The sequence below is a fragment of the Chiroxiphia lanceolata genome, chromosome 8 (assembly GCF_009829145.1).
Source record: "Chiroxiphia lanceolata isolate bChiLan1 chromosome 8, bChiLan1.pri, whole genome shotgun sequence".
In the NCBI taxonomy this organism is placed as follows: domain Eukaryota; kingdom Metazoa; phylum Chordata; class Aves; order Passeriformes; family Pipridae; genus Chiroxiphia; species Chiroxiphia lanceolata.
In genome coordinates this window covers 17350563-17371000 of record NC_045644.1, presented here as the reverse complement: position 1 = coordinate 17371000, position 20438 = coordinate 17350563, and the positions used below count along the sequence as shown (strand labels likewise).

General features: G+C 38.9%; 1 protein-coding gene across 1 annotated transcript in view; it reads left to right on the top strand.

The window, feature by feature from the left end:
* The first annotated feature begins 1763 nt into the window (after positions 1-1763).
* Positions 1764-20438, top strand: part of HECTD2 (HECT domain E3 ubiquitin protein ligase 2) — a 37377-nt gene continuing 18702 nt past the window's right edge. Inside the window, exons 1-9 of the mRNA XM_032695018.1 lie at positions 1764-2187; positions 6948-7077; positions 12463-12601; positions 14359-14461; positions 15368-15457; positions 15966-16030; positions 17081-17126; positions 18185-18294; positions 19599-19747. Of these exons, the coding sequence (XP_032550909.1) occupies positions 1969-2187; positions 6948-7077; positions 12463-12601; positions 14359-14461; positions 15368-15457; positions 15966-16030; positions 17081-17126; positions 18185-18294; positions 19599-19747 (1051 nt within the window). The 5' untranslated portion in view covers positions 1764-1968. The remainder of the gene's footprint in view (positions 2188-6947; positions 7078-12462; positions 12602-14358; positions 14462-15367; positions 15458-15965; positions 16031-17080; positions 17127-18184; positions 18295-19598; positions 19748-20438) is intronic.

The following is a 20438-nucleotide window of genomic DNA, read 5'->3' as shown; positions in this document are numbered from 1 at the left end:
TCTCTCTGCAGGTTCAAAGGAGCAGATCTTTCCATGTTTCAAGCCGGCACAGCTCCACAAAACAGCTGTGCCAATTATTTCTAGTTAGGGACTACCACTGGGTGTGAAGCTGCTTGTACTGAAGTTGCTGCAATTACTATCATTATGTTATTTCTTGGCATGGAAAGGAAAAAGATAAGTGAGTGTTTGGGGAGCTTTGTTTAAGTGCAGCAGGCCGCTTATTCATGGAAACTGAGAGCCACTGGGAAGTAAGCACAGTGAGGACAGTGAACTTCTTGGAAAACCAGATCTCATATTTAATTTGGTAAGAAGACAAAGCCATTTCTTAAGGAAACCTAAAAAACTCCAGGTCTGCCAGTTCATTCAGAAAGGAAAAGCATTTTTCAGTGTGTTAGATTAACACTGCAGTACCTATTGTGCCTTTGCTTTTATGCAGCTTACAGAGATCTTTCCCACAGCTCCTGCAGGAGCTACTTGCGTAGACCCAATGCTCAGAAAAACTATCACGTTTACCTCCATCTGAAAAACTATTTTGAAGATTTGTTTCAAGTGGTCTGTAGTGCTATTCACACTCTGTTCCTGAAGCTGGGAAGGAAACTCTTCTTTAGACACAAGATTAGAGTGATCTGAAAGAAACTTGTTTCGTCTGGCAGCTAATGGTTTGAAAGACTTAAATTCGATGTAGTTTAGGGTACACAACATGGTCCCCTCACACGCAGCAGGGCTCCTGTACCAAGCCAAGGGGCAGTTCAGTACCCTACAGCCAAATGCTGTTTACATTTGGTCTATATGCAACTAGTTCAACATAGCACCTCTTCTCAAGACAATTTTTCTTCGTATAATTATAGCAAAGCTTCAGCATGCCCAGGGAGCCGCACAGAGGCTCCAGCAGAGGGTATTGCCTCAGGCTGCCCAGACCTACCCAAACGAAGGGCCAAGACCTGCCAATTGCACACCCCCGGCACTGCTCTGGCTTTGCCACTGAACAGAGACAGGACAAAGACTTCAGTTCAACACTTCATCTCATACATTCATTACACATCCATTCTTCACAAAATGGTTTAGTCCTCCACAATAAGGTTTCAGCCTCATGATATGGTGTAGTGGGCACAGTGGTATTTGGTCGAAGGTTGGACTTGATGATCTTGAAGGGCTTTTTCAACCTTAACGAGTCTATGATTTCTGTATTTTCCTCCTGTGAGCATGACATGAAGCCGCGAGGAAGGTGCCAAGAGGTGACAGGACGGTGTGAGAGGTGCCACTGGCAGCACAGCCCGGGGTGTCGGAGGAGCGGGCGTGCCTTCCCGGTACCCGCGCCGAGGGCCTCTCACGCCAGATTTATATTTATACTTATATTTATGTTTATATTTCTATTTATGTTTATATTTCTATTTCTATTTATGTTTATATTTCTATTTATGTTTATATTTATTACTTGTGTGTTTACTCTTGGTCCCACACCCCTGCAGCCCTCTCCAGGGCGACTGCGCAGGGACAGCCCCGGCCCCAGCCCGGCTGCCCGGCCGGCACCGCGCCGGTTCCTGCGCCCCGGAGTTTCCGTCGCCGTGTCCTCCGCTGCCCCCGCGCCGCGCCCCGGTCACCAGGCGCGTTTCCATGAGCCGCCTATAAACAACATGGCGGTGGCGGCAGCGGCGGCGGGTCCTCTTTCCGCCCGCGGTCTGTAGGTGGCGCGGCCGCCGAGGGGACGCCCGGGCGGTGAGTCCGGCGCCGCCGCCTCAGCTGCGCCGCGTTCCGCGCTCCCGCTCCTCGGCGGGGCCGCGGCGGGGGCGGCCGGCCTGCGCTCCGCTCCGCCCCGCCGTGCGGGGGTGTCTGGGCGCTCGGGAGCAGCTCGGCTGCTGCAGTGCCGCGGCGGTGCTGAGGGTGCCCGCGGGGGCTCCTCGGAGGAGCGGAGGAGGGCGCGGAGTTTCGGGTGCCGGCGGCAGCTGAGGGGCGGCCGGGATCGGGACCATGTCGCTGCAGAGCCCGCCGGCGGCCACGGCCGCCGCAGAGCTGCCCCCCGGCCCCGGCAAGGGGCTCCCGCCGGGCGCGGAGCTGAGCCAGGGCAGCACCGCGCCCCCGTCAGCCGAGGAGGGCGGCGAGGAGGAGGAAGGAGAGGAAGAAGGGGAGAAGGAAAAGGAGCGAGAGAAATTGCCGCCCATCCCGTCGGCGTCCACCGCGGCTGCCGGGGTAGGTCCCGTCAGCGCCCGGGCAGCCGCCTCCGGGACCGGACCGGGGACCAGGACCGGCTGTACCGCTCCGTGTTCGTTTGCTGTGTTTGCCGCTTTATTTGGGAAGGGAGAGGGAAGGGAGGAAGCATCATGTTCGTTTTCTTTCATGTTCTTTTCCGTTGAGAGGCTTTCATTCAAGTTTCTTAAAAATAACAAGTGCATCTGTAAGCAGTGACATAATGAAGCTATAAATTCTCCACCCGCTTATAGTTCTTTAACATTTTACAACGGTCTGCTCCGTCGGGTTAGTCATGACTGAGGGTTTGCAGCACTGGTGAGTGTTCATTAAGGGTTCTCGGGGGTGGAGGGTTTGAGCGCAATACACTTAATGGCAAGAGAGTTAGATGAGAAATAGTTCTGTATTTTTAACTTTTTCTTAAGAAGTCTTCGGGTTTTTACTTTGTGTTGAAGCAACGATGACAGAACAGAACGTTTTGATGAAATCATGAAGGAGTTAACGTGGGTAAAAAACTGGGAGAAGGGTATTTGCCAGAAAAATTTCATTTCAGAAGCCTCCTTTGAGATTTTTAATTAAAATGAAGTTGTCGTTTTCTTTCTGCTGACCATACAATGTTACAAAACATAAAATTTTCCTGGCATGAGTTGAATATCTTACGTAGCTTGGTGTTAGAACTTGGGACAAGTTACTTCAGTCCAACAACAGAGCAAAAACATTACTAATCCTGTAGTTAAGCAATACACTTATGAGATTTTAGTTCAACAGTTTTGATAAGTATCTGACTTACTAGAAGTTAGCATTTTACATAATTGGATGTTAAAAGATTGAGCATATAATATTTATGAATGTCAGGAAATAATTGTAATGTTGAACTAAGTAATCATGTGCAAACTACAAACTCCTTGGAGCAATTCTGCCAATTTTATGTTTTGTCTAAATGTTCCAATCTTCTGAAAGACTTTCAGCTTTGCAAATTTGTCAGAATGTGGAAGACTGTGTTTGTTCTTGTGATTCAAATACCAGTGTGGTGGGACAAGTCTGTAATGGACAAGTGCCCAGGAGTTATTTTTACCTTTGAAAATCTCCAGACTTTGAATGGCAAATACCAGTCCTTTAGAATAAAGATATAAGTGATGGCGTAAAATGTGTCAGGCTTAGCTCAGCTAATGAAAAATGTGTGCACCTGGACAGCCGTGGAGAGTCCCAACTGCCTTAAAGAATCAGAAAAACTTCCTTGTAGTGAACGTCCTTCACTGGCACAAGTTCTCTGAGTTGACCTGCTGCAGAGGAGCTCAGGTCTGGCTGGATGTCACTGCTTGTCAAATGCAGGGCAGGGCTTGGATTTACAAAGAGCTGTATATGGGGTTTGGTAGTATGTTACAGAGAGGGAGAGAGTTTTGTGGAGGGATGTCAGAGACAATTCCATAGCCCTGGGTTTCTCTGTAACAGAATGCCAGTTTTGGTTGAAATACACCAAACAGGGAATGCTGGTATGCTTTTGCAAGATCTTTGAGTTGCTGTAAAGAGGGTATTGGACCCTCGATCTGCTAAGCCCATCACATCTAATCCCAGGGGTTAGTGAAGTATGTTGTGACATTCATCTTACATAGCATGATTTTAATACAAATTCTTGAATTAAAAATTCTAATGAAATAGCTGAAAATGAGTTGCTTAATGCTTGCTTGATTTCTTTCTTTTATTTCTAAGGAACATTGTGGAGATTAAATTAGTCCATGAATAAATTAACTTGATCCTGCAAGGAGTTCAGGCTTTTCTTATGGTCCAGATGGTGATTAGAAATAATGCACAAGGTGATGGTTTGGATGTCAGTATTCAGATTCTGAAAAGAAACTCGTGGGAAGGTAAATAACTTGCTCCCTAGTAAGCAGGAACAGAGATTTCTGTGGAGCAAAACCAGTCCAAAGTTACACCTTTCAAGCTATGAATGGAAGGGGAAATCCTGCTTCTTGTGTAGGCTGTTGCATTGTCAGTTGCCTTTTGGTAATGAGTGTCCTCCATGTCTTCTTGCACAGGGAAGAAAATCTTTTAGTTTTCACTAGTCTTTGCTTGCCACATACATATGGCTTTTAAATAAGCAATGTTAGGGCTAACATAGGATTTTCAAGAAACTCTTCTAGATGATCTTTTGCCTCTTCCCAGACGGCAGTCTGTATATGCTCTTCGCAAACAGTTTGACTTGTTTTCACCATTTAATTTCACTTCAATAATGAAAATCATAGATTTATAAAATATAATGCTAGTACCTCTCCAGTCTTATGAGGGGTCTTATGTTTTGGAAAACTTCCACTAAGAAGCCAGCAGAGTTGTGGATTATTAATATGCTCTTAAAACAGGACTAAAGATGACTTTGATCCACTTACTCCCTCTAATCATACTCAATCCTTATGGTGGGGAGGGGGTAGGGGAGTGCATGTTCAGTTTTCTGATGGCAGTATGTGTGTAGAGTCTTAGGCTCAGAAGCTCAGTGACCTCCTACAAAATTTTGTAAGTATGGCATGGTGCTGTGCTCTTGTCCTAGATTACACCCCAGGAGTTGTCAGAGTTCCTCATTAATGAGCATGAAGTTTCCCAGTATTCCTCCAATGCCTTCCAATGAAGCTTTTGTCCATTTGTTTGTCCATTTGTTTGTCCATTTGTTTGTCCATTTGTTTGTCCATTTGTTTGTCCATTTGTTTGTCCATTTGTTTGTCCATTTGTTTGTCCATTTGTTTGTCCATTTGTTTGTCCATTTGTTTGTCCATTTGTTTGTCCATTTGTTTGTCCATTTGTTTGTCCATTTGTTTGTCCATTTGTTTGTCCATTTGTTTGTCCATTTGTTTGTCCATTTGTTTGTCTTTGTTAGAACTGCACTTGGAGCAGGATGATGGAGTTATAGCATGTGCAATTTTTGTTCTTTATGATCACTTCTGAGGGAGGTGGCATTAAGAAGAAAGTTTTTAAATAACTGTTCACCTGTAGTATTTTAGTGGCATTGCTGGAGTAAAACCTAGGAAGCTAAGTCAGTCAAAAAGGGTGTCACAATAATTTATTTCATAAATCTCATTTTCTCAATTATCTGTGCTATTTATTCCCTATTCATCATAATTTGGCTAGTCTGAGCTTCAGAGGTTTTCTGCCTGGAGCATATGTTTTGTGACAGAGCAGATTGACCTCAGATCTGGATTTGTTTAAAAGTTCTTTTTCAGTCAATGATCTTTGTTCAGGGTCTGTTTTTCTCCAGTCACGTGCCGGGTGATTTTTTAAGAAGCGTCTTTATGATATTTCAAAGATTGTAGAACAAAAGAAAAAGTTAATGTGGAAATTACTGTGGTAGTTACACTTTATTTTTGAATGTTTGTTTCATACAAGGAATTTGGAACTAGGAATTGAAACTTGGAATTTTTAAAGCTTGAAGTCCTGCTGGTTGTTCAAGTTTGTTATGTACTGAGTTATAAGCCATGGAAAAATAGCTGTTTGTGCCACGGTTATTTAAAATTCCTGGCAGTGTTCCGGCTTGTGCACACTGTGGTGTGGTAGGTTTATGGGCTGTTATTACCCTCCTGGTGGTATTTCAGGATGTTGTGGTGGAAGTGAAGTTCTTTCCTCAGAACTCTGACTACATGTTGTTGTTCAAATTTATTTCTCTTAAGCGGAAAGGGAAATGTACTGGCTTAAAAATTTTGATAGGATGCTAATTATTCTAGGGTTTTTATTCTCGTTATGGGAATTAAAGTTTTGATTTGCATGGAAACATTTTTTTTCCAGCTGAGAGCAGAGATGCCAGTTATCAAACAAATGAGTCTTTAGGTTCGGTGAGGCTGAAAATCATGATGTGCAGGAAGAGTGTGTATCTTTTTTTAGGTTGACCTACCTTTTCCTGATATCAACTGATGACTTGGAGCTGATATGAAAATTAAAATCTTCATCATGCGACTTCTGTCTTCTTAGGCAAACCCCTTAACACATCCATACTTTGCAAATTCAAGAGTAAATACCTATATCTAATAGCACCGAGTGTAAAACAGACGAACTGGCGCAGTCTTTTGGAAGTCTGTTGTGTGATTTCACTTCTGTTCATTGTTAAAACACATTAGCACACAACACTTCTTAGCAGAGACTTGTGCAGGCTCCTTGTGGCAGCATGTATGGGTACTCAAGTAGAGTTCTTTTAGTGCTCCTTTTAGCATTTGTGTTAACAAATGTTTGTTGGTGAGCCTTTCTTACGTAGCAGCAGATGCTGACAATTGGAATCATTTGGGAGTTTTACCCAGGTAGTCAGTATTTAAGTTTTAGTAGCAAGTTAGAATTTTTGGCTCTGCATTTCAAGTCTTGGGAAATTTTTCAAGAATACTTCAGTATATTAGGGTTATTTGGAAAAAGGAGTGTGTGGCACTTTCATCTGTTTAAACAGAACTGGATGTAGGGAGGAATAAAGCAGGAGTTAGACATTTGAATACAGTTTGAATATTGTCAGCATTCTAATTGTACTGTGTTTTCCTCACGGTAGTCCAAGGATATCTTCACATCCTGCAAATTACTACTTGAGGTTTTTTAATGTAATGAAAAGGAATTTTATGGTGCATCTCCTGATTTAATTTGAAACAAAATTGCAGGATCATTATTTATGTCTCATTTAGTTTTTACGTCTCTGATTTCAAGATAAAAGGTATTTAAGATAATTCTGTGTAATACCTCACTAGTAAGACTACTCCTTCAGTAATGTATTAGCCCTTTATAGCATACTGTCATCTTAATTACAGGGGTTGGAGGGAGGAGCCAAAAATCAGTTTTCCACTTTCAGCAATTTCATCACAACTATCAACCAAAAGAAAGAAGGCATTGGAAACAGGAATTCACCTACACAACTTGTTATACCCAACATCAAAACCGGTAAGAGAATAAAAGCCCTGTGTTACTTGGTTACCAAGGTAAGAAGGTGCTCAGTTTTCTGCCAATATTTGTATTGTGGTAGTGCCAGAAAATCTAGAAATCTAGTTTTCATTAAATTATGCTGTGTTGTACATTGTACAGGCAGGCAGTGATATATATGATAGTCCATCCTCAGTTGTGTCATAGAGACAAGTTGGAGAAAAACAAATAGACCTGGAGGATGAAATAATCATCTGAAGTTAAAAAAAGTTACCAATTCATTAGTCTATCTGCAGAGACTCTTTGTCTAACTGCAGTCAGGCAGTGTCTCTAGAAATTGTGTCAGAATTTTGGAGAACATTTTTCAGTTGCCATCTGAAGGATGTCAGGGATGAGGCAATCATAAGGCTTTTAAGGGAGACAATTGCTGAGAGATGGTGTTTTTCAGTGAAGATGAAGGCCAGTGCTGACACAAAACAAAATGCACAGGCAAAGACTGATAAGTTCTAAAGAGCTTTAAAGGCAAGAAGGAAGGTTGTTGTGGTATGATGAGGTAAAACAAGAACTGATGAAAGGATAAAGTGGAGCTCTGTATTCAGTTTGGTAGGCTAGAATCATAAAGCCTAGATGAGATGATGTTGTGGTTAGACCTGGAATTTTTATTCAGTTTTTGGGCTAGGATATGGAATTTCAGTATTTTGGGACTTTTATGAAGAGTCTGTACAAATATTTGTCAGGTTTGTATTGATTTTGTCTCCGAGCAAGTCCCTTTCAGCCTTATTGTGTTGTGGTTGGCTAAGTCGTTGTAGCACTCAATGAATTTGAGGCTAGGAAAAAAGAAACTGTGTTAAGAGATGGCTCATAACTTGCAGCACTGGACCCTTACTAAAGGAATCTTTGTATCTTTAGCTATGCTGAAAAATGAGAAGTCAGTGCAAGATTTTTTTTCTTTTTTTTTAAATCAATGTTTGTTATGGGATAAAGACGTGCTTTCTACTTCCAAAACGAGGGCAATCACTGAAACAAAAAAGGCAGTTTTGTTTGAATGATGTATCAGACAGGATTCTGTGCTTTGCTCAAGTCACTTTGTACTACACAGAGGAAACCACAGTGGCTGGAGATGGCCAGTAAAGAATTCGCCCACTGCTGCATAACATACCAGAGTTAAGGTCAAAGTGGAGTTCTTGAGGGCAGTGTGGGGGCTAAGGCAAAAAGAAGATGCTGCAAAGCAGGTCAGAGCTCTGCTGATTCTTACAAAGTGGTGTAACAAAGCTGGAAAATGACCTTCAGGTGGCCATTGCTCTCACCTCTGTATTTTAAAGAACTCTTCATATGTGAATTGCATAGAAGCAATTGCACTATTGTTGCAATCTAAAAGTCCTCAGAGAAACAAAATATTTTGCCTTTCTCGGATAACATTATTTTCCTCAGAAACTAAAAGTGACCTCCTATCAATATTAACTACTCAGCTGCTAGCCTCTATACCAGAAACATGCATGCAGTTCATTCAGACTCCAAGCTGCTGTCTTTCATTATTTAAGCCTTAATTGTTTCCCATCCAGCTTCTGTCTGAATAGTTACTTAGCACAATCTTAGGTTACAGTATGAAAGCCTAATGCTTAATAAAATTTAGGACAAAGTAAAATTAATATTGGGTCAAGCAATGTGAAAAATGCAGTACCCTCTTGAAGAATTCATTTCACTAAACAGAAGAAATATGCTCCTTTCCTGCCCTCCTGCCTTTTTTTTCTTTTTTTTGTGCCTGGCAAAAATGGTGAACTGTAAACATCTTTCTCTTGAAGTCCCCTCAGTTTTGCTGCACATAATACGGTCCAAGTTGTAATTATTGCCTCCTAAGTACTTAGTTGTTAATTTTCACCCCACTAATGCATGGCAGTATTTATTATAGTCAAGGATATATTCTTGAAATAGTGCTCAGTGTGTAAAATTGAGCAGATATTCTGGTAGTTTCAGGATCAGAGTAACTTGCCTATATAAAACCAGATTATTTTTAGCAACAGTGCAAGGTGACTATTTTGAGGCAGTATTGTATAGAATAAGTAACAATTGAAACAGATGTCTCAGTTAAAAATGCTGCTTTTGCTCTGGCAATCAGGAATAATGCTTAGTTGGTGTTTTGGCATGTGTTTGTTTATAAATATATATATATCTCTATATTTATATCTATACATGTGCTATCTCTCTGAGCACGTGTAGATATATATATATATGTATGGACATATACTGGTAATACTTTAGTCTTGAGTTAAAGGATGTTAATTTCACTGAAAACAAAAGTATGGAAGAGGTAACGCTGGTAAATACAACATGAAGGCCAGGGAGATGTTTGTTTGCTACATAGCTGCCCCATTTAACAGGTCTTCTAATGTAACAATGGTCTGGTATGAAATTTATATATTAAATAGATTGATATAGTTCTTTTCTAATGTTACAAATACAAGTAAGTTTTTTGTTTGCTTTAACTATCTTGAAAATTTTTATCTGCCAGCAGCTGTGTTGATCACCATGAAATTAAGTGCTGTTCTAAATTCATTTACTCTGAGCTTCCCTGTGCTACTCAATTCTGCTTTGTATCAATGAGATTTTCTTCCCCAGAGTTTTTGATCATTCCTTAACCAGCCATGCATTGCTGAATCTTTTTACTTGACATAACTGGGCAAGAAGCCAGAAATGATTGTTATTGTGTTATTACTGCTTATCAACTAAATAAGTAAAGTTTCAAGTTTCTCCTGGATGAAACTCATGACAGATCTTAATTAGTACTCTTGACTGGCAAATGAGCAAATAAATCTATTTACAAATCAACTTGAATGATGACAAAACATATTTGTTAACCCTATTTGTTAAACATATTATTAAAAATCAATTTTAACATATCTAAATTAAACTGCATATATTTCAAAGAAAACTGCATGGATGGCAGGGTGCAGCTTAGCACCTGCGGCCTCAGTTTGCTGAAATGAGAAACAGTTTCTGTCAGCAGATGTGAAGAGAATATTTTCCTCATTTCAGTGTATTCAACTGGTTATAACTCAGTAGGTTATAATTCAGCAGGTTATAACTCAATTTTAAAATCCATTTAAAACTGAGAAGATAGAATGAGACAAATGAAAATGGCTTGTTATTCTCAGAATATAAAAATAAGACAAAGTCTTAGTTTCTTTGAAGTCAGTCCATCCTACCTTCAGGAAATGATGTACAATAGCAGAGCACTTGCATGGCGGGATTGTTTGGCAGCTTGGCTTGAATTACTTTAGTATGTTTGTCCACATCGTTGTTTTTTTTTAATTACTACTTTTCTCTTCAAATAGCTTTAAATTCCAGCTGTGAGAATGGACAAGGTTCCATATCTGTAGTTGATGCCATACTCAGGGGATTGAGGGCAGTTCTGGTCTGTTATCCCATGAATGGTGGCTGAGTTAAGTCACAATGACAGTTTCTCTGTCATTAGCATGAGTGAAAAGAATCTGCTTTTGGGATGTGGGGATTTTGTTAGTATCTGTTTCCCTGCTGTGATAAATGGAGTAGGGAGCAGAGTAGTGATACTACTTTGATGTGTAGTTAATTTTTTTAAAAAAACACCTCTTGGAAAAGGCTTAGAGAGCTCTTAGACATAAGGATCCTTCATAGAGGATTTTTGTTAAATATGTTTGACTTTTGAGGACAGTTTTATTTTATGTAGTGTCTTTTATCCCAAACATATGTCACAATTCATATAAATGCTTTTAAAGATGTGCAGTATAAATCAGATTTAAAAAGCACTTTGAGGATATTTGTCATAAAATGAGTCTTGGAAATGCTCTGGAAAATTTTTTTCGTGTTTTGGACAGGTTTACCTTAGCTGGCTACCAGACACACTCTGAGCTGCTGCTCCCCCACCTCAGCAGGACACGGGGAGAAAATAAGATAAAAAAGCTCATGGGGTGAGATAAAGACAGGGAATCCACTTTCCAATTACTGTCATAAGCAGAGCAGATTTGAGGATATTAATTTACTGTCAGTTAAACAAAACAAACCCAAAACTCAAAACACCTTCCCCTGCCCTGACCAGCCACGCCCCCTTGTTCCCAGTCTCAACTTCCCTCCTTTTTTCCCCACTCTACTGCCTTCTTTCCTCCAAGTGGCACAGAGGAGTAAGGAATGGGAATTGCAGTCAGCTCATAAAACTTGAACTCTGCTACCCTTTCCTCCTCACCCTGCTCCCCTGCTCCAGCATGGGGGCTCTCCCATGGAATACAGTCTTTCACAGACTTCTCCAACACGAGTCCTTTCTAGGAGTTGCAGTTTTTGAAGAACTACTCAAATGTGGGCCCTTTCCACAGGGTACAGTCCATTAGGAATTGCGTGTTCCAGCGTGGGTCCCCAATGGGCCAGAATTCCTGCCAGCAGCTGCTCAGGCATGGGCTCTCCGTAGGCTGCAGGGGGATCTCTGCTCCACAGTGGTGCTGCAGAGGGATAACCTGCTTCACTGTGGTCTTCACTGCCTGCAGGGAAATCTCTGCTTGAGACCCTGGAGCATCTCCTCCTCCTCCTCCTTTTCTGCCCATCTGCGTGTCTGAAGGGGAGTTTGTTTGTTTGTTTGTTTGTTTTTTAATCCCTCCTCTCTCAGCTGCTGTGCAATGTTTTTTACCCTTTCTTAAATATATTATCATAGGGATGCTACCAGTGTCAGTGATGGGCTCAGTCAGCTTTGGCCCATGGTAGGTATGTTTTGGAACTGATTGTGTCTGACGTAGAAGCAGCCCGATTTCTCCTCTAACAGCAGCGGCACTGTTGCCAAATCTTGCCTCGCTAACTCGATACTATGTTCTCAGATCAAATAGAAAGTAAGGAGTAAAGTAGAAAGACCTTGGTAAAGCACTGCTAGTGCTAGAATTGCAGCCAAATTTTTTGAGGAAATGTTTAAAGATGCTATTGTTTCACAAATTCTCTGTAAGACAAAAAAGTTTGCTTTTCCCATTTAATTTATTGGAGGAGTTCTTTAAGGAGGCAGTAGATGATCCGCAGTCAGCTCTAGATAAAATTATATGTCACAGTGTAGAAAAATGGACTAAAGTCTTGTCCTTGTGTGACAGTTGGACTTTGGTGTGGTTGTGCTTGAGATTTTTCATAGCTGTAGGAAACACCATTGTTGCAGTTTGTATATCACAGTATTTAAAATCTCTATTGTAAATACAATAGGGGGCAACACTGCTATTTCTTTCAATTAGTCAAAGTTTCCATCATGTCTGGCAGGTGCAAATGGTAAGAAAAATCCTTGTTTAAAGATGTAGGATCAAACACTGTGTTTTCTTTTTTTTTCTAGTTCCCATACATCTGCATTTTACTAACTAAATATTTATGGATATGATTGCATTATGTTTATTCTTCTTTACCTTTTTTTAGTGAGAGACCTACCACCTATTTGCCTCGACGTACGGCAAAAGCAGCGCATGTCTATAGATACGTTACCCCAAGAACCGAAAGCACCATTTCCTCCTGAGCCTTCCCTTCCCATTCGAACCAAAACTGTGAAAGATTTTCAGTAAGTTATACTGGTGTTCTTAAAAGTGTACTTTCTTTCTTTCTTTCTTTCTTTGGACTTTTTTTTCATTTTGACCTAGTTCATACATTTGATTTTGTTAATGTCAGATGAGGAAGTAGTTGAGTAAGACTGACAAGAGTTTGGTTGTGATGGTGGAATCAATAACTCTGTAGCTGTGAAAATTACCAAATTTTTTTTTTTTACCTTGAAGTGTTGTTCCATGCAGAAAATGGCAAAACATATACTTCAGAGTTAGAAGTTCAATGGGTGTTTAGTTTTGGAAAAAAATATGTGTGGCTTATTGTAGGCTGTAAAATCCCTTGCAGTCTTAGGTATTTTGTTTATACTACCAATTATTTCTCTTTTCCATGTTTGAAATTTTGTGCGTTCGGTGAAGAAAAGGGATGGTTTTTGATTGTCCGGTGTGTATTTTGGTAGGAAAGGCAAGTGGTGTAAAGGAGAATTTCAAAAGTTGAGGAACTTGTCACTGACAACTGAGCCACTTTTCTCTGGTCTCCACTTGAACATTGAGTCATTGACCACAGGTCTTTGACTGCGACCATCCAACCAATTCCTTATCCACCAAGTGGTCCACCCATCAAATCCATGTCTGTCCAGTTTAGAGACAAGGATATCATGCAGGACAGTGTTAAATCATAGAATCAAAATCACAGAATAAACTAGGTTGGAAAAGACCTGAGATCACTGAGTCCAACCTAATATAGGTTTGGAGGAGACGTTTAAAGTTCATCTAGTCCAACCTCCTTGCAATAAGCAGGGACATCTTCAACTAATTCAGGTTGCTCAGAGCCCTCTCCCAGCTGATTTTGAACGTTTCCAGGGATGGGGCATCCAGCACCTCTCTGGGCAACTTGTAGAAGTGTTTCACTGCCCTCATTGTAAAAAAACTACTTCTTATACCTAATCTAAATTGACCCTCCTGCATTTTAAAACCATTACCCCTTCTCCTGTCCCTTTTAATCCTCTGCTGTGAGCCCCTACTACCCTTCCATTGCCCCTCTCCCATGACTGCCATCCACCAGGAATGGCTAGGTTCTTCTTTGTTGGATCTGGCAGCTGCTCCCTACACTGAGCCGGGTTTTGGTTTCCCCATGCTGAGACTTTCTTGCACAGTCTACTGCAAAGCAAGAGGAAGGGGCTTCCAGGGGAGGGCCTTGAACAAGTCCAGGTAGATGATATCAGTCATACTTCCATCACCCACCACCACTGTAACCCCTCTGTAGAAGGCCACCACATTTGTCAGGCACAATTTGCCTGTAGTGAAGCCATGTGAGCTGTCACCAGTGACCACCTTGTCATGTGCCTAAGATTGTTTTATTTGAAGTATTTGAAGAGAAATAAAATTTTGCAGAAATGGTAATGAATGTAATTGGTTTAGGAGCCTTTATACTTAAATAAATTAGTCTGAGAAATTTTATCTCGTGTTAGTGTAGCTTCAGCACAATTTTGTTCTGCTAATTATTTGTCTTAACATACTGAACTGTGACATTGTGAATTAACATTTTGAATAAAAGACATTGCTCAGGTTTATCAAACACAAACTATGCTTTTGTTCTCTTATAATACCATGATCTTTAAATGACAAGGAAGATGTTAGAAAGATACTGATATTATACTTGTCTGTCTTCTAAGTGTGCTTAGTGAGAAAATCTTAGAGTTTCAGTGCATTATAGAGTCTTAAGTGGCTGAAAAGATCAGACCCTTATATTACCAGTATTCTAATGTATTCTTTCTAGGGATGATGTGGAAAAGTCTAAGGCATCGGGAGATTGGAAAGCTGTACATTATTTTTATTCTACCACATTTGATTCTTTTCTGGAGATAAATGCTGCGTTTAAGGTAGAAAATAATTCATAATACTATTTAGTAATTACAGTGCTTTGCACCTTCAAAATGCTTACAAAAATATCAGTTAAAGGCTTGCAGGCGTTTACTCAAAGGCCACTATGATCATTTTGTCACAATCTCGTTTGCCTTTGATAGACAATCTGTTATTGCATTTCTTCATGGATTCCAGTTTAAGCAACTACGTTTCAAGTTTATGTGGAGCTTTAAAATTCCAGTATGTAATTTGTTCTGTGATACTGTGACTGTGTGGATACTTTCTACACAAATTACAGTTTTAAAACATCCAAACTAATGCAGCTAATGTGGAGACCCAGGCAAACCTGGAAATAGAAATTCTCTGTCCCTAAAAAAGGGTGTGATATGGGCTCTAGTAGAGCTGTTCATGTGTTATGATGGCATGCTTGGTTTTCCTTGAGAAATAGCTATATTTGTGTTTCTTAATTCATGCTAAATTATTATTTCCTGCCTACTATAGAGCAAACTGTGCTTATGATATTTCACATGCACAATAGGGCCTGAACCTAGACAAATAACCTGTGACTTTTAATTACTTTACAAATATTGAATGCTTAAAAGGTCATTGCTTTTGTCTGATGATGGATCCACAACAAAGATAAAAGATGAAAGTTCGATGTAATTCATTATTTGAAGCCATCTTACATTTTTAAAATAGAATGGCAAGGTAATGGAATTACCTGAATATTGCCAATGTGTCAGAGTACTGTTGTTTTGCTTCATTTTTCACCTATTAATTACAGAAACCTCTATTCTTTTGTTTTGATAAGGAAAATAGTTATATATGTTTTCTTAAACTGTTAGAATTATCTTTTTCAAGGATAGATAAAATATTTCAAATATCTCAAACCCAAAATGCTTCATGTATTATCCAACTTACAGAAAGATACCAATTCTCCATTTAATACCATTGAGGACTCTGGAATCGATGCAGAATTTGTGGATGTCGTCTATGATGCCTTATTAAATACTGTAAGTAGAAGAAAATAATTCATGTTTTAAAACGTAACAATTATTTCAGTGAAGAAATATGCTATTTATACCAAAAGTTTTTCTCAGATATGTATGATTTCTGAAGAATCTCTCAAAACACACTTAAAACGATCCCACGAGAATTTGCCATAGAATCATGAAAGCTGCTGTAGTAAAAGAGGAGGAAATTTTTCCTACTTGTAAAGCACAGTTTATATTGTGGTAGATCTTAAAGACCACTTTCAAGTTATGACATGACTTGTGGTGGGACATTGCATGGTGGGAAATAAAGAAAATGTGAGGATGGGGATAGCAAAAAGTAAATACTGTGCCTAGTAAACAAAAGGCAGAAGTAATCTGCGAGGAAGATACTTAGGACCTCAGCATCATAACACAAAAGATTTCTGTCTTGAATCACAAGCAAAACAAACTTTTTTTTTTTTACAATATCTTGTATTGAACATGTATAGTTACTTCACATTTGATTTTTCCTCTCCTTTTTCCATAGCCTCAAGATGTTCAGAAGTCAGTCTTAAAAGGAATAATTAATGGTCTGCTACAAGAATGGACAGGGTAATTATAACAAATGTTTGCATTAGTGCTGTGTCAAGCTCTTAAAACTGATGTTTTGTCTTCACTGTTTTAGACAAAGAAAGAAAATGTTGTCATGCAACTTATTTGATGCATAAGAACTTAATTCTTTTTGCATGGCAAATCTGCTGAAATACATCTTGTACTCTGTCAGCTGACATTTAACCTTTGGGAGGCAGATCTAGACCCAGCCATACGTTCCTTCACCAAATTTCAGCTGCTTGTTCCCAGAGCATTCCTTTGGACATCTGATTTGGGAGATGAGTTAAGGAATTTATTTAGGGTAAAACTTATTGTCCAACCCCCCAACAGCAACTAGGATAACTCCCTGATTTGAAGTTTACTTCACAATACCATTTGTGTGTGGCAGCAGCATAGGAAGAGCAGTGCAGGATGCAGAAGGGGATAGCCCAAAAGTAGTTTTTCTGGGAGATGACAACATGATGATGAGTTCTTAGCATGAAGTAATAGAAGTGAGAATGCAAAGTTAATTCATAAAAAGATATAGCAAGAGACAGTGCCTTGTTGTGACTCACTTGTGATCCAGGCCTTGGCTATTCCTTTCTCCATTTTATGCTACTTTTTCTGTGCTGTTGCTGCATGGGTGCTTTTGGTTATGTGAAAGCCTTGATAAACGGCAAGACATACAGAGGCTGCAGTGGTAGAAGTGTATGGAGAATTCTTGCAGGAGACATCAAAGATGGGGCAAATAAACTCATCTGTGGTGTGACTCAAGATAGACAATAGCATGGAATTGCCTCTTTGGAGAACCTATTATTCTTCAATTCTGATCACTTTTTGGCCTTCTCTCGTGGTATGCTACAAAAAACAGATGATAAAATAGCCTACTGCCTTTAGGGAGTTGTCAGAATCTGTAAATGCCTTTTCAATTACTGAGAGCAGTGAAGATTCTTAAATATGGTATTCTGTACTTGTTGACCAAGCAAAATAAAACCGTGCGTGATTTATGACTCTTAATGTGTGTAAATGATGCATACATATGGTTCTGTTTGTTATTTTATTCATTCATAGGCCACGAACAAAAGATGATCTTAGAGCATACTGTATACTTTTACAGGTAAGAAAAATAGTCTTTTTGTTTAAAAATGTGTCTGCTTAACTTATCTATAAACCAGTATACTATGCAAACAAGATCATTTGTATAGCTGAGATACTTCACATCTATAGAAGAAGTGTAGGGAATGCATGATGGGAGTGGGACCTTAATGGAAGATAGTTGATGGGGAAAGGTTGCATAGACTGAAACTATGAACTAACAGTTAGACAGGTAATTTTTTCCTGTTATTTTGTGGGTTGAAAGAACAAATGTTTTGCCATGTTATTTGTTCTTATTTCATCCTTATTCCCAGATTTGCTTTATTGGTATGCTGTAACTGAAAGTTTCAGTATATGTACTTTCTGATATTGCTGTAACTTTCTCCAGTGTTGCATTTTAAACAGCAGACTTTCTCCAGTTTATCTAACTGGCTGCATTGTCTGATTTTTGTCTGAGTTCACGTATTACCTTTGCTACTGTAGGTGATTTGCGTTTGCAGCAGATTTCCTGTTTAAATTTTGCCAATGTAGGCAACACCTCTCCACACAAGGAGTGGTTTCTACTGTTATTTGACAATATCAGATAGTAATTTAATTTTTTGAGACAATAGTTTTCTTCTTCGGGGTGGTATACTAGCTGTGAAATACAAGGGCTATCTCCTGCTGAAATGTGGGAATGTGTGAACTCAGACAAGAGGGACTGACATGCAGAGAGACGGAAGCTACAAGAATCCTTTTTACTGAGATGAAAAGCCTCATCTCTCAGAGAAATGTAATTTATGTGCTACAATGTAAAGGATAATCCAGAAAAATACATTGGTTACTGCCTTTGGGCTACCTGTGGGCTTTCTTTTAAAAAAAAATCATACTTTTAAAATATAGCAATTATGTATTTCTTCTTGGGCTAGAAATTGCAAGTCAATTTTTCCCATAGTTTCACCTCTGTCACAGCTATTTTTGTGAATTCCTTTCTTGTGTAATTGAATTGTATTGGCAACAACAAACATAAGAAAAAATCCTAATGACTTTTCTCTTTTTATGCAGTTTATTAACCTAACACATTTTTTTAATCTTTTTCAGAATCCTCAATTTAGTAACACTTCTACTTATGTCATCTATGCTCACTTGCTAAGACAGATAGCAGCCTTAACAGAAGCTGACCATCATTTCCTAGTGCACTGGTCTAAAAAGTAAAAAAAAAAAAAATTTAAAAAAAATTAAAAATTCCATTTTTAGGATTACAATTGTTATTGTATTTCCATTGATGTTGACTGTTTTATAAATTTTATGAAAGTTAATTTAATTGACTAAAGAGATTGTTTTTGTTGTTTACAAAGTACATATGGACATAGTCCACTAAGTGATACTGATTTATAGATGCAATATGTATGTAATGTATAAAAATTAATATCTTTATGCAAAAAAGCCATAATTGGAAAAAAACTTGCCTAAGTTATTCTTCCATAAGACATGCAAAATAACTTGTGTGTAAATTTTTAGTTACATGTTTATATGGTATTATTAAAACAAACATATTTATGATCTTTGTTTAAATAAAGCTTTATCTTGCATAATTTGCAAAAGATATTGTAATGTTACTGTATTGTGTGAAAACTACAAATGAATTGGAGTCCTTGCTTCATAGTGTAATAGAGGTGGTGAGAGAGTGTGGTTAGGGCATTAGATTTGTAGTTAATTGAAATAACTCTAATAGCACCTCACTAATAAAGTCGTATGGGAGTAACTGCCCAAAGAGCAGCTCCCAAGTTGGTATGCAGATTGCTCTCCTTGTACTGACTGTGCAAAAAGTTTAGTTTGGGGTAAAAAAAAAAGTTCAGCCATATTTGCAATTCCCTTATCTCCTGGGGAACCTGTTAGTAAAAGATTTTATTTTCTGCAAGGATGGAAATTTGGTAAAATATGATTTCATTTGAACTGGTGTTTACAAATAAGGTTTGCACTCTTGGTTAAGGATGCAATAGGCATATCAAAACATCCATTAGAAATGGAAACCATTAAAATAGGAGAGACCTTGTTTAGAAAAGGATATTTTAACATACCTACACATGTATTGTTGTGCTATTATGGAAGTGGTGCAACATGAAATTTAAAATGTGCACTTGTCACAAGCACTTGAAGTACTTTTCCTCTTTATTCAATAGGACCAAGTATCTCAAATAAAAAAATCAGAATTCCTCAGTATTCAGAGTATGGAGTGAAATAGATAAGGCGTTTTGTTTACTAAAAGTCAAGAAGAGATAATGATTCTGTTGCTCTTTTTTGTTTTTTACAGAGCAATAGTTAGAGGCACACTGAAGAGAATTACCGTGTGTCAATATTTAAAAGCACGCTTCTTCAAACTTTATATTTCAAATTGTGGTTTTTATGTATAGGACAAAAGCATGTTTTTGAAAAAATAACACTGAAATCTGATAGCATAAACTCTAGTGTAGACAGTGATCACATGAGAGTAAGTGCAGCATGTCTATTTTAGGATTTCACAGAGGAGGTTCAAGCAGGTGGTGGACAGGTTACTGCAATTCATTTCTTTACGTCTGTTTCCTGCAAAACCTGAAGAGTTTCCACCTATGGTGAAATGTAACTGGTGGATTCCATCAGCAACAAAAGTCCTGGCTTTATTTAGTAGGTATTTTTCTTGAACTCTGTATGCATATGTATGTTTATATATGTATGTTTGAATATATATATATAGATGTCAAAATATATTTAGAGAGAGAGAGAGGATAGTTTATGCTGCTCCTCTTCTGAGGGAGACTGACAATGATGGTGGCACAGTACAAACTACAATAAAGGTAGTAAGCAACAAGGAAAGTCTTCTGTTGCTTTCCAGTAGATAATTGCTATGCATCATTTTCCTCTGACAACAACTGAAGATCATTCAAACAAAAATCCACAGAAGTAACCAATGGTTAAGGTTTCCCTTAGATTTGTAAAAGAAATTTCTTAAATTTGTAATTGCTGGAATTTCATCTGTAACTGGCCTACCCCCACAGAACTATTTAGCATCCAGAGGAATTTAGGCAATGTATGTGCTTCTTAAATCCAAAACAACAGTATACAAAAAGTAAATTCATGCTCAGTTCAACCTAGAGCACAGCAAATTTGACCACTGCAAATTCAGACCTTCTCCTCAACTCATGCCAAATAGTTTGGTGATTAGAGCATATACTTTCTCCTTTCTAGGAGAAAATAAAGACATCAAATTAAAATTAAGATTGGAATTAAGATGCTTTCACTCTCAAAACTTTACTTAAAAGCATTCTGCACAATCCTACCTGTCCAGAATTAGGCACATAAGCACACCAAGATGCGT